General features: G+C 40.0%; 1 protein-coding gene across 6 annotated transcripts in view; it reads right to left on the bottom strand.

The window, feature by feature from the left end:
• The window catches only part of LOC133951317 (arf-GAP with Rho-GAP domain, ANK repeat and PH domain-containing protein 1-like), a 47,882-nt gene that overhangs the window by 22,242 nt on the left and 10,973 nt on the right, over positions 1 to 14,667 (bottom strand). For all 6 annotated transcript variants that reach the window (XM_062385191.1, XM_062385190.1, XM_062385188.1 and 3 more), the window contains 11 exons: positions 12,260 to 12,414; positions 10,461 to 10,549; positions 10,281 to 10,366; positions 9,535 to 9,687; positions 8,897 to 8,966; positions 8,676 to 8,796; positions 8,358 to 8,542; positions 8,015 to 8,121; positions 6,806 to 7,005; positions 6,621 to 6,706; positions 6,185 to 6,367 (listed from right to left, as the gene is read on the bottom strand). In XM_062385191.1, coding sequence (XP_062241175.1) covers positions 6,185 to 6,367; positions 6,621 to 6,706; positions 6,806 to 7,005; positions 8,015 to 8,121; positions 8,358 to 8,542; positions 8,676 to 8,796; positions 8,897 to 8,966; positions 9,535 to 9,687; positions 10,281 to 10,366; positions 10,461 to 10,549; positions 12,260 to 12,414 — 1,435 coding nt within the window. The remainder of the gene's footprint in view (positions 1 to 6,184; positions 6,368 to 6,620; positions 6,707 to 6,805; positions 7,006 to 8,014; positions 8,122 to 8,357; positions 8,543 to 8,675; positions 8,797 to 8,896; positions 8,967 to 9,534; positions 9,688 to 10,280; positions 10,367 to 10,460; positions 10,550 to 12,259; positions 12,415 to 14,667) is intronic.

Below are 14,667 nucleotides of genomic sequence, written 5' to 3'. Positions count from 1 at the left end.
ACAGTAAAGATGAACTTGGGTCGAGTATCAGCACCGACTCATAAATCTCCTGCTTCTTGACCATACGTATCTGGGTCATGTCTTTACAGATGTAGGTTGCAAAAGCAGCCGTCACCTCGTTCCATCATCACAGTATCTGGTTCTGGGGTTTGACATGATTCTTGTGTAGGTGGTGAAAGATGTTAGTGGTGTTTGAGTAAAATGTAGGATTTGGTTTGCAGAATGATTTGCCAAGTCTAGATTTTTGGTCTTCTGGTTTTATGTTGAGTATGTATACCCAAACCATGTCCCTATGACAGAAGTAGTCTCCTTATCTTTTTAGGTAGAATAATAATAACAAATTATAATAATATTATTATATATTATATATTATTACTTTTCAAAACAAAGTGCTGCACAACAAGAAAATAAATGGTTAAACTGCAAAAAAGTACATGAATTATAATGATGATAACAATAATGGAGATTAAAGACCAAAACAGCCTGGCACGGTTGCACCACAAATAAATTCAGAAAAAAAACGCCTTCCAACAATTATTAAATATTATATTAATATAAAATCTATTCTTAGCAGAGATTTAAAAGGATGACATCAACTCAGACAGCCTTATTTCCTCAGGCAATTTATTCCAGAGCATTGAAGCCTGAGATGATCAGAGATATAGCCTGTGACCATGAAGAGCTTTAAAAGTAATAAATAATATCTTAAAACCAGAGGGGCAAGCTCGTTGTCGTGTCTTGGTTGGTCAGAGCCCTTCTCCTATTTGGGGAATTCCCACACTGTGCCATGATCACTCTCCACCATGATCGTTTGTGCTGCCTTCAGATAAATTTTTGCTGTGTTGAATAAACCCAAAATATCCCTACTAGGAATGTGATTTGTGAAATACAATGTACTAAACTGTAGGGCGTATTATGAAATGATACTCATTTTTCTACCATCACACAGTCCATCCTTTGACCACCAGAATCGAATCAGTTTACTTTGAGTTAAAGTTAATGTTTGATCTCAATTTAAGGGAATTTCATCATAGCATTCCTGAAGTATCACATTCACAAGAATAACATACACAACTCCCCAGCCGATTGTTGAAGGAGTGGAGGCAATAACAACACCGACTTGCATCACATATTGAACAGCGTTTACAAACAACTGCCCAATCTTAGGAGGCCAGAGTTGTTTTGACGACTCTCTGAATGCTTTTGTGTTTCAATACAGCCGATCAAGCTAGAGAGAAAGGAGCAGTAAAGAAGGGAAGGAGGGGGTAACACACTGCTCCCTTCAGAAGGTTGGAAAAGGACACCTGTAATCAGGGCTCAGAAGGTGAAGCGAGTGCAACAAGAGAGAGAGAGAAAAAGAGTAGAGTCACAAGAGTGGAAGAGTTCAAAAGAATTAAATCAGAGTCTGAACAATACAACCTGAAAGAACCGAAGGAGAGGTGAGTGTGGTCTCATGGATCAATGAGAAACCATGTGACAGACTGAGCAAAAACCATTGGAGTGAGTTTTTTCATTTGAACCTTTCTCTGCTTGAATTTGGGTGCTTCCTCTTTTCCTTTGCCTGAAAAACAATTGACTATACCTTACTTGAATAACTGACCTCTCCAATTAATTGCTTGCTTCCGTTTATCTATAAATCGAACCCATTTTTTACTTATTTTTTGAACTTCTGTAATCCTGCTCACTAATAAACGAACGCTTATGAACACATAACTCTCCTGGCACGGGTAATAAGCTTATGTTCGTTCAAACTTTTGACAATCAAACATCCATCCATTATCAAACACGTTCCTCTTTCAAAGGTTGCAGGAGGGATAACCAATGTATCACAGAGCTGACATGTAGATTTTGTATTGAAAACATTCACACACACACACACACACACACACACTTAAAGTCTCCAAATAACTTCTTAGTCTACTCCGCTCCAAACTCGTGGCCAAATCAGGATTATAACAAAAACCTTCCTGCAGTAAGATGACAGCGCTAATGACTGCACCACCCGGCCTCCCCACCATGTTCAATGTCTCAGACTTTAAGCCAGAGAAGTCAGAACTTAACATCGGTGCCTATGGGTCCACTTTAGCCACCATGCTGTACCATAGAGTGATACACTTGAATTTGGTGAAAGACACAGTGTAGTGATGATATCTCCAACGAATGTGGCTCAGTGTAACCTGGTGGGATGACACATTGCAAATAAATGCTTATGTATTTGTTCCATGTGGACATACATGTGATGTGAGTGTAGTGCAATTTATCAAAGCCATTCCCTCTGACCGAGTGAACCAATCAGGGGAAAGCACAATGAGGAAATGGGTTGTTTGAGTGTCTGAAGACCTCACGCCCTCCAACATCTGCTGCCTATGAAACAGGCAGTAATGTAATAACAGAAAGAAAGAGAGAGAGAGAAAGAGAGAAGCAAAGGGAATTCAAGAATCTTACCCAATTTCCCCAGAGAGAGGGAGAGAGGGAAAGAGACAGAGAGATATTATCTGGGTGTGTCTAAAAATCACAGGCCTACATCTGGCCTCAGCAGTTACACTGGACCCGACTGGAGGGAAAAGGGAGAGATGAGAGAAACGGGAGAAAGAAAAATATTGTGATAGGAAGATGAAAGCATTTCAGTGAAGGACATTAATCAGAGACTGATTGCACTTGGCTACAAACTCAGCATGATGCACAGACGTGAACACATGCGGCTCATTCTGCTTTGTTCACTTTGATATTACAGTGTGTTAAATGTCCAGCCAAAACTACTTCTACATTTATACGTGTACATATGTTCATATTTAAAGCCAGATGTTTAGGAGCTGTTAGCTACATTATGTTCCTTCATTACCTCACCAGGCATGGTTTACTGTGAGAAGGATGGAGAAGAAGGTGGAACTGAAAATCCAGACAGATGAAAGAGAGGAATGAATATGACATGGAAAACAGAGGAACAGACAAAGAGGGGTAAAAGAGAAGCACAAGAAAGCAGATCCCATCTCGAGCAGATCTACCTGTTGACATGACAAGCATTCATGACACACTATCCCACAGTATGAATGGGGAAATGAGAGGACTCGGCTGGAAAGGGGAAGACAGATGGGACAAATGAACGAGTAACAGCCAGGAATATAAAAAAAATAAAATAATATGTCTACAGAGGCCACTTTCCAAAACCCTAAATTCATAAAAACAAGCCCGTAAAAGAGGTTTTACTACAGCCACAGCAGTTCACTTTGCTATTTAAGCACCAATAACATGCTGATTGTCCCCGGCATTCAGCCAACACAGACGCGGTTAACACAACCTCAACCAGACTGGTAGTGGCTGTCCAAGTGGGAACATATTTAACTGATCCTCTGCTATTTTTTTTATCCTAATAACAAAAATGGTTGTGTGACTTTTGTTTTAACAATTGCAACATAGGTGTATTGTAACACGAGTTGTGACATTGTCCTTAACTCACACTTGGCACACATACTCTCAAACTGTCAACCCTCTCCTCTGTGTGAAATAACTCACAGTCAACTCTCAGTCCTCTCTCAAACATTTCTCATCATTCACTCAGTGGGTTTTGGTTTTGTCTCCCTCTTAGAACATAAAAACACTTCAAGCACTTTCAGATGTCAAGAAAAAGGCTTCAAAAAAGGCTCAAATATCAGTGTGATGTAATAAATCAATGGAGAAAGAAGGAGGAAGGCCCATTTTTATTCCTATCACACAAAGTGACGAAACAATCAGACTTTACATCCTCCCAAAATGAAGATCCAAGTTGAGTTTAAAAGGTTACAACGGTGTTCTTGCATAAAAAATATATAAAAGTAAATTAATGAATCAGTAGTATCAGTAGTTGCAAAAGAGGAAAGAAAAGGCAGCATAGAGTCGGATGAAGGGACAGAGAAGAAAAAAAGAAATGACGTTCATTGAAAGAGGTGAGTCTGTATTTACATCAACAGCCACACAAGCCAGAATACACATTACATGCCTACACACAGACACACACACACGCACACATTAATATGCAAATTAACATATCAGCCTACTCCAGTGAAAACCAAATAAGCTGACAAACAATAACTCTAATGTGCACCCACTAAAAGAGCTACAGTCTCATGGCAATCCACACACTTATACTTGGGCTTGTTTAACTCCACTGAGATCCCAAGCTGTCACAGACTCAAAGTCCATTGACACAGATTCCTGCGGTCGCACACACCTTCCCCCCAGAAAAACACACATTCACGCTCACATTCTTCACAGAGTTCATCGAAAAGAAGGATCAGATGCAGACTCACAATATTCTTTCACCACACTGTCCTACAGCTCAGCTCCCACAGACACACACACACACACACAAAACCTTACCTGAAAGTTTCCAGTTCCATTCAGTCACTCCTCTGTTTTAATGGCAGCAGACAAAGACACGCCACAAAAGCAACCAGTGTTAAAAGAAGGAGCTTGTGATGCTTCAGTCTGACAAGAAATAAGAGAAAGAGCCGGGACTGAAGAGATCAACTTTCTTCGGCAGTCCCAGCCAAACAATGAGGAGGACAGGAGGAGGAGGAGGAGGAGAGGCGGAGTTACGGCACATTCCAGCTAAAGCAGTGTGTAATGATGTCACATTCAGGAAAAAAGGGAAAAACAAAGAAGAAAGGAAACAGAGAAGTCGAGACATAAAAGTCAGGATTAGATAAACAAACCTGTATGGAGCCCATATCTCACAATCTATTACTTATCACTGTTTTGATGAAGAAAAGAGAAACAGAGGTATAAAAGCAATCAGATTATATCTCTCTCTTAAAACAGAAGAAACCATGTGTCCAAAAGGTACAACACAAGATAACAAGAATAGCAACATGGTGAGAAAGTAGTAACAGGAAAGGAAGACAGCAATCATGGAGGAGGAGTGAATGAAGGAGGACCAGCAATTGAGCACAAACAAGCATCGATGGGTGTGCATGTGTTTGTGTGTGCTTGTGTGTGCGTGTGTAGTAAAAAAAACTTCCTTCATCTCCCTCTACACTTCCCAAACACAGTGACTCAGTCACCCACATGTAGACACACAGACATAACCAGCTGAAATGGTTAAGTGGAGAAAATAGAAGTCACAGTCAGCTGCTGAATGTGACTCACTCGCACACACTATGTGCGTCCGTTAACAGTCAAGTAACAGTAAACAGTAAGTGGGTTAAGCAGCTGAGACATTTATTGCACTCCGTGGAGCAGAGCTAGGGCACAATTAAAACAAACCTCAATCGTATACCGTTCACAAACTGTTCCCCTAAAGTCTTGTGTGACTTTTACTCACCAAATATAGTGAATGAACATGACGCAGATTCAGACATGGATGAGGACACAAGGAGGGATGAATAGACAGGTACTCTAAGTCCCGGACTATGTTGTAATGTCGCCGTTAAAGGAGCTTCAGCTGATTCTACTATTCCATTTTATAATATACAGAGGCTTAACTCCTCCTTCAGCGGCGGTAAGCTTGGTTCTCTTCCCATTTCACTCTTACAGTGTCCTATCGAAAAAGGCAAAAATGCCCCAAACTATCTTTAAAACATATATATCAATCCATCTGTGTTTATCCAAAGCAGGATACATTTGCAAACAATAAAACAAACTATGTACTCTACCTTTAACTTTGACTGTGAATGTCAGTTATGAAGGTTATTGCACTGGTAAACTGTAAACTGTTCTTTACATGTTAGACTGGTTCTGTAATATGCATTGGTCTTCACCTTTAGACTCTAAAAGTTGTATTTAGACAAACTTGTTCTATGCTGTTTTTATTTAGTTTCATAGGAGTCATTGTGTTTCTCTGTCAGTCATCTGTTCTATCTTACCAATCAGGAAAACAGTGACACTGAAAGTACAAAATATACTGAATGTAATAGCCATTTATTTAAAATCCTGAAATCTTAGAAATAGTATGAGGAGTGAGTGTGTATATACATGGTGTTTGTGTCTCTGCACATGCAAAATCCAGACATATGTCGACTAAATGAATAAAACCAACATCCACAGTTTTGTCATAGTGGATGGTTAAGGCAACATCTCATCTGGCTCTAAATCCTCCTTGCGTACTGAAACCTATCTTATACAAGAAATGACTAACTCTTCTCCCCGAAGTAAAAATATCCAGAGAAATACAGACCGAAACAAATAATCAAAACAGAGTTCAACTTACATTGTTGAGCTCTCTCTGGTTTCCATACAGCGGGTGGTACTTTCTGTATTTTCCCTGGCGGTATTTGTTGGCGATGAACCGTCGCCTTTCATCACTGCAGCTAGAGGGCACCAAGGCCTCGCTCGGTGGGATGTTGGCTGCCCAGAAACTGTTTACCCGCTCGTTGCCAATCAAGAGGAACACCTGCATCACAGGTAGGGTTTAGGATCAACAAAAACTTGATATTACAGTACTACTGTATTATGTTGTGTAAGTGAACCTCATAAAAAGGAAGCGCTGTTTGATTTGACCTGCAGCTCTACGAGAGTTTAAGCAGCTAAATGCCTCGGTCATGAATAAACAGTTATATGCAAAAGAAGTCTAAGTGCAATAACCCATTAACCAGGTCCTTCAGGTTTTAGGATTTGAGTGTGTCTGGATATGTGTTTGTGTTTACCTGTATAAGCTCCTCTGTCCAGACTTTCCTGTCCATCTTTAGACTACGGACCTTGGAGATGCTAGGACCCAGTCCTCTGTGCTCTCCTGAAGTACACACATAAACACATATACACAACAATTACATCCTGATAGTCACACTACTATAAAATTCTACATGAAAGCAAAAAATCCAAACACACAAACCTGCGCATCGTTTGCAGATCACCACACATAAGTTGATGGCAGCCCATTCCGGCTTGGGAGCCCCACAGTCAGCGCAGGCACTGTTGCTTGACTCCGCCCAGATCCGGTCCGCAACCTCGCTATTGGACAACGCCTCACCTATGGCATTCCGCATGGCGTCCACCCACTGCTCCCTCAGCTGATCGGACTCTGCTATGAAACTACGAACAGAGACAAACACACGGTCGAGTGTTAGTGCCGACATGACGGTGTCACAGCCAACAAGAGACAGAAAGGAGAAGGCCTGTCTTGGCAGTGCAGTTGTGTTTCCTTATGAGTCTCCTGAGAACAGACTCCACTCTGCTCCTCCTTTGCAAAATGTACTTGAGTCAAAGACTGGAAACTACACAAGCAGATACACACATATACACACACACAGACAGATTTGTGGCTTGACGCAGACTCTCATGTCTGAATCCTTCCTCTTCTCATACTTGCTTCTCTTTGTGCTTAAAATACAGGCACACACAGACACACACACACACAAGCATCGTAAAAAATTGTCTACATCAAAATATATGCCAAAAACACACTATTACAAAATCCTCTTGGTTCCCTCCTGAATTATCTTGAGTAGATTCACCAGACACAAAAACGGCACATGCAGAGACAAATACACACTAGAGTAAATACACACATTTAGTAAATAGAGTAAATGACTGAGACCAAGACACACACTGACACACGTTCCAGCTAAATACTAACACACAAGCCTTTTCAGATTGCTCCATCCTGTCAAGCTGAGCCACTGCACTGCAGGCTGTGCGTGGTCGGCCAAGAGACCACACACACCACAACAACCCATGCACTTGTGCAAACACACAAACCTTGCTCCTCTTCACAGACAAACACACACACATTCATACAAAGGGCTTTTCACATTCTCCAAACATGTCCAGCTGAGGACTCTGAGGACAGATGGACGGTGGGAATTCTCAGTAAAACATCATGATCTAATTTCCCATGACTATACAAGCAACAAGAGCAACTCGGCCACTGACTTGCATTGAACAATGTTGCTCTTTGAACTTGAGGACTGTTCACATAATACTGGGAGATTCACACATCTAGGATGAGAGTTTGAGTATACTGTTTCCACACAGCAGAGTGAGTGTGCGAGTGTCTCTGGCGTGTGTGTGTGTGTGTGTGTTGCATTTGAGTGTATAGTACCTGAATATGCGGTAGGGTGTTGTGAGATCAAAGTTGCGTCGTTCAGAGTCTTTAACATTTCCTACATTCATCTCAATGGATGTGATACCAACTCCAATACGATAGTCCTGAAATAAAAACAAGGTACATCATTTCAACTATGTTTTGGCTTCCATTATGTATCAGCATACACATTTTAAGTATAACATAATTTTCATATATCTTTATAGAAAGTAGGATTTTCCTTCAAAACGTTGATATGTCAGTTTTTTATTAAATGTTTTATTTAGTTAAATAAAGATCAAATCACAGTGATTTGTACACATCTCATTTCTGCACACATCAAACGCAGCAGGGTCCTTACATCCATGTGTTTGTAGAGGTAGACCTTATCTGAGGCGACGACAGTGTAAAGTTTGGAGCGTAACCCTTTGAGCTCCAAATAGCCCTGATAGTCTGGGGTCAAAAGCAAGCAAGGGCTCATGGTGTTGCGCGGATGACGCCCCCTGCTGCAGTCCTGTAGTACAGTCACCCAGTCGTTTCTCTCAGCTGAATAGAGCAACACGGTTTGTAAAATATACATGCAAAAAACGTATGAACTAGAAACGTGTACATTTGTTTGTGTAAAAGACAGGAACATGAAATATTACGATGTAAATAAATCAGACAAAAAGTGACAGACCTTCGCTTTCAGCCCTGAAGATAAATGTTCGATTGTTTGTGGCGACCTCAAACTTGAGCTCTCCCACACTGGTCACATTAGTAATGTAGGCCAATGAGATGATCCCCTTGGAATAAACGTCCTGCAACACACCATACACACAGCAAAAGCATTTTTTGTTATACAGATCCATATAGACCATTCAGCATGAAATGAGTGTGCATTTGTTTATGTGTTGTTACCTTGTCATTTTCAAAGTATCTCAGGTAGTCAACATCCAGTCTTACCCATCGTCGCTGGTAATAAAGGGCTCTGTATAGGATGTATGTGATGACAGACAAACAAACGCATGAAATAAGCACATTTTTTGGGATAATAACATTTACTTTAGCACATAATCTGATTGTGATGCAATTATAGTTGTTCTCTTTATTTCTCCCAAATGGGACTAAATGTAATTGAAAACTCACAAAACTTGTCACACTTATCAGTCGTGGGGAAAACATACATCTAAAAATGGTTCTTGCAAATGGCTGAATGCTTTGAGGTGTGGACTCAAATGTTGTTGTTTTCCAATCAGATTTGGCCCAAACTTCAGGTTTAACACTCTGCAGTTATCTTTATAATTGCACAACAAATTTTCCAAGTGAAATATTTGTTGCTTTGAAAGGTGCTCTTTAAATAAACTGGTTTGACCAGAAATGGAATAGCAGCACTGCTTACAGGTAGTATGTTAAACTAGGTCACCATTTTAGTTGAAGTATTATTTCATTGTTATTTATAATTAACGGGTTTATGTACGGTGAAAATCATACATAGCAGTTGACCTCTTTAACATTAGCAGGATGCAGTTTGTGTGTGTATTTGTTGCCAGTTATACCCCTGAGGTGGATTCTTGTCCAGCCAGCCCATCTTGATGACGGCAGCGTGCTGAGAGCTGTCGTCTTTAGACGCTGAAGACAGTCTGCCCGTGGCAGGCAAGTACACACTGGCTTGTGCGGTACTGAGGCCACTGTCAGGCCATTGGGTAGAACTTTGGAAGAACAAACATTGCATACAGACTTAAACACTATTAAAGTCATCCAATGTTAAAAATCAACATTTTGAAATATGTCACCTGCTCAAGGTGACATATGATCGATTTTGAGTGAAATAAGCTGTCAACGCCATGGCTAAGTATTTCCACATTAAGGGCACAGTCACACATCGGTGGAAGCAGGCAGATGTCACTGATTAAACTACACTTAAATTGAGCTCCACAAAAAGCCACACTGTGGATTTCCTTTGCCACAGGAAGTTAATGTTCTATTCACACCTGCCTCACAACGATTGGAAGGATACTGAGGTTTGCTACTCTCAGAGGCATGTATGTGTTACTGCGACCAGACACTGCAGTAAACTTTTGCCAGTCCAAAAAAAACTGTTTCAGACAGGCAGGGTTTGTGATGTCAAAAACCTAATAATATAATGGTCTGTTGCACAATAAATGTCAGTAGTGTTCTGATGACCAAGAGTCACACGTCTCTGCGGTTGCTCATTTGTTTAACTAGTGAACAGCTTAAGTATTTTGTGTTTCTGTGTTTGTGTTAATGCCCTTTTCTCTCGGTGTGATCATGCATGACTCACTCATCCTCATCATCCAATTGCTCATCATCACTGCAAAAAGAATTGTATCGCCCCTTTATTCCACCGGGTACTTGCAGGGACATATCCTATTGGAGGAGACAGATGTCAGGCACATTTCGAAGAAGAAGAAGAAGAAGAGGAGGATGAGTGTAAAAGACGAAAATATTCTCACACGCTTACCCTGTCTGGTGTTTTCATGCTATGAACACTGGGGTTAATGAAGTCTGGATCCTCATATTCATCAGAGTTATCATCAAGTGAGCTCTGATCTAAAGGAAAGGAGTAAAAGATGAGAAGTAAGCTTTGCAGCTTGAGCTTGGTTTGCCAGTAAACCTGCATAATGATCCAAGAATATTTTTAAATCATGTAATTATGTTCCTCCTCTCAAAAATCCCATTTAGACTTTAGTGAGGAGCTGAGCCAAAATTCTTCAGTGGCAATTGCCTCAACTAATCATAATAAATTAACCATAACCAGCAATACATCCTTTAAAATTGTGTACAATTTAATTGGAATCCACCTGAGTGAGTAAACTCAGTCTAGTCAACTGGTTGTACATGATAAGAGCCAAACCAAACTATGAGGTCAAAAGGACCTACAGAGCATAAACACAGGATTGATTAGAGGCTACAAACAATTCTGCTGCAAAGTTATTCCATGAAAAGTAGTGTTTCTGGAGTTTGCTGTTAAATAAAATGGCCTAAATAGATGATCTGTGTCTTTTCACATGTTAATGGCCATGTATAAGTATTATTTTGTCGGTGTGGTATGAGTCAATATCGATCGTCAGTATTTCCACTGGCAAGTGGGAAGGGTTAAAAATATTTTCGTGCTTAGTTTATTTGAGTAGATGCAGTGTGGCTGGTGCAACTATGTATGTCTCCATAATTCAACCGTTCTCTACATGTGACATTATCAGACCTGAGTAGTTGCTATAGGTTTACTTGATAACAGTAAAATATACTTATTAAATATATAATTTACATGACTACAGAAAGAAACTGCCTGTGAATGATACGAAACATGATATAATATCAAATTTTTTAAAATGATGACTATAAACAGTAATTAAAGCTAGATTAAACATATCCATAAATTATTGTAGAAGTCTTATTGTCTCTTGACTCTTATACGTTTTTTTTCTCTCTTTTAGTGTGGAGGAAAGTACATAAGACCAGACAAGTATATTAAAGAGGCTGATGAGAGTAATATGAAATGTATATATGCATAGTAGCTTATCGTGAAAAACTACTTTTCGGTGAGCTTAAAAACTGTACCACCTGTTGCATAATGCTAACAAAGAGCTAACGTAAACAGACTCATCTAATTCTGGTTTAATAAATCCATATTCATGATCTTGAAAAACAGACAGGAAACATTAAGTCAAGGGACATTATAGTGTAACTACCTTTTAAATACCTTTGGTTGTCTTTCCCGCTTCTAGTTTTAAGAAGAATTTTGTCTGTCTCTCTTTCATTTAAAATGAAATCGTTTTTTCCACTACGGGGCTAGCACACACTTAGTAATACCCAACTAACTACCTTTTTGTTCACAATGAACTGTTAAGCGGATAATTATTAGCGAAGCTTAGAAATTATTGTAAACAGTCTCATCAAGAAGGGTCGGTTTCCATAGGAACTTGATTTTATCAAATATCCTCAGAAGCAGGTAAAAAAGGTCAGATTGGAAATACTGTGCGTTTTTCGCTGAGAAATGCTGAATGTAATCAAAGCAGTATCAGTGTAGTTATGTCTTGAGGCACAGCTGTTTGTGTTTTTGTTCCCTTCTGTTTATAGCTGATGTATGGATAAGCTTATTTTTGTACAGTTGCATGTGTATATATAAGGAATTAGGGGTGTTTAAGTACAGTATGACCTGGAATGTAATTCAGCCATATAAGTGTGTTATTTTCCATTCCTTGAAGATAAAATACCAAAAATAACACTAAAAAAGGATCTAATGCTGATTATTCTACTTACTGAATTCACAGGAATGTCTGGAGACACTCAGCTCAGCGTCAGGTTGAGTTGAATGTTGTGCGTTTTCTTGAGTTTGGGGTGTCCTTATTCGAGGGGGGACCTGGGGTGATTGGTCTTTCTGCATATCATCTGTAACTGTCTTGGTAGGAGAGGCACTGAGGAATAAAGGCGTAGAAGACAGGTCAACAGAGGTCTGGACATCAGGAGACGAGTCCTCAGATAGCATGTTGATTGGAGATCTGGTGAAAATTCCACACAGACGGGTGATTCTATACAATCCTCTGCTGGGCGGACAGCCCCTTCGACAAAAACACCAGCCGTCTTTTCTCTCATTCCAAGGTAAAAACTGCTACTTGAGGCATCCCAAAAAATCCACGAGCAAGCAGCGCAGTTACAGAGAGATCATCTCTCTAAAAAACGCATGCATGAATCCCAGAACTGTGTCCAACTGGCGTCCCTCTAAACTCCTCCGGACTGTGTTCTCTCTAAACCTATGGCTTCAGCAGCAAGTCTGAACCTGCACCACTTTTTAAGATACCGTCCCCATGTAAACACAGCATACCTCTGGATCCCCCATGACACATACACAAATACAGTGTGTGCACTACAGGTTTTACGGCATACCAATCATACAATATACTGTGCTGTAATATTCTGATGGTGAGAGTGCCAAGAATCTTCATGACTGGGTTCATCACTATGCAAAGACAGAAGAGCTTTCACAGTAGAGGGACAAGCTTTATGGGAACCGGTTTAACAGAGTAATTATCTAACATCTAACTACGCTAGACAATACCTTTAATGAAAATCCTACTTATTATGTGTTAGTGTGGCTTCAAAGTCATAAAATGTATGGGCGAAAGAGCAAAAATTGTATGATTTAAAATTGAACTCCCATGTCAAGTGAGCCCGTTCTAAAAGTTAACACTGAAAAGGTAACACTTACTATAAAGTTTTCCCACTCAAGAGAGTCAGACTGAAACACGATTGAGGTGATGGTTTATTTCTGGGTTGAGGTACAGAGCAAGCTGGAAGGGAAACACTGACTCTCCACACAGGGGGTAGGGGTAACTCCCTTATTCGTGTGTACAACTTGAGACACGTAGTGGTGGTATTGACCAAGGAGTGCAATGGCAGCTGATGGCGAGTAAAGTCACTATTTTTCTCTACTTCACTATGCATGGGGACTCTTTCGCATAACCTCTGAACTGGAACTATTTTACAACGTCCAAGATAGTCCAGCTCGGAGCCAGGCATGGCTGGAGGGGCCGCCGAACAGACCGTCCCATGGTTCATGGGCCTTTGGGTGGAGGAGGTCAGGAATTTGGCTGAAAAGTGTGAGTGATCCGTAACCTCACTAGTCACATGATCTGCCTGCACATAGGTAAGTAACCCATACCATTCAAGTAAGCTGCACACACACCGCGGGGGTTAATTAAATGTTAGCAGGTGAGTGTGAAAGAGTGAGGCCTAACATTTAATAGTAGCGGCCCATTCCGGGTAATCTCATTACATGGATCAACAATGAATCAAAACTGCTGCACACTAAAATTCAACAGTATGATCAGGTCTTCCTCAATGCAACACACTCATATAGGATCCTAACGGCAACATATGGAGAATAACACATCCATGGAGCAAATTTTAAGGAATTCCCTCAGGTTTTCCCGAGATATTCTGTTGAATTCCTCTGAAGCGCTCCTGAGATAACGCATTATTCAGAATGAGAGAGATTGACAACAGGATAACCCTTGTTGATTGGAAAGTCAAGAGTGAGCAAACAGGTTCCCGTCCATCCAGTATTGAGAAACTTCCTCTTTATTCCTCCCTCCTATGTTTATTTTCTTCTCATTAAAACCATTTGCGTTTTAAAAATAATAAAAGATATCGGTAACACAACAATGCTAAATAGTATTTTTAGCTTGACAAAATGTGAGACTGTGTTCACAAAAATCCTTAATTTATCCTTAAGTTAATATATTCACCAACTCTGAGTCAATTAGTAGTTGAAAAAATATAATTTTAGTTTATACAATTCAGAGTGTATGTTACTTTATGATAGATAGATTTGACATACTGGCTGTAAAGCAGCATTCAAACAAATCATTTCAAATGAGGCTCCATCATATGAAATATACTAAGCACTGATGCAGACTAATTTAGTCTTCAATTGATAAATAAATACGAGTTATTTCTTAGTTCTGTTCAATAATACATTAGAAAATGATACAGAAAACTTACAAAAGCAGGAAACTGACCTATTGACACAGTTCCTTCTTGTCAGAGGAAGAGAACTAGCGGCATGCTATATTTAACTTGCTCTCTGCTAGCTTACAGATGACAGTATAGGCTGAAGAAACAATGACTATTCCTTTCTCCCCCACATGTACGTTAGCTTAAAAGTCTGG

The sequence above is a fragment of the Platichthys flesus genome, chromosome 4 (assembly GCF_949316205.1).
Source record: "Platichthys flesus chromosome 4, fPlaFle2.1, whole genome shotgun sequence".
NCBI lineage: Eukaryota > Metazoa > Chordata > Actinopteri > Pleuronectiformes > Pleuronectidae > Platichthys > Platichthys flesus.
Note: the sequence above shows the minus strand (reverse complement) of the source record. Positions and strands in the feature narration are given on the sequence as shown.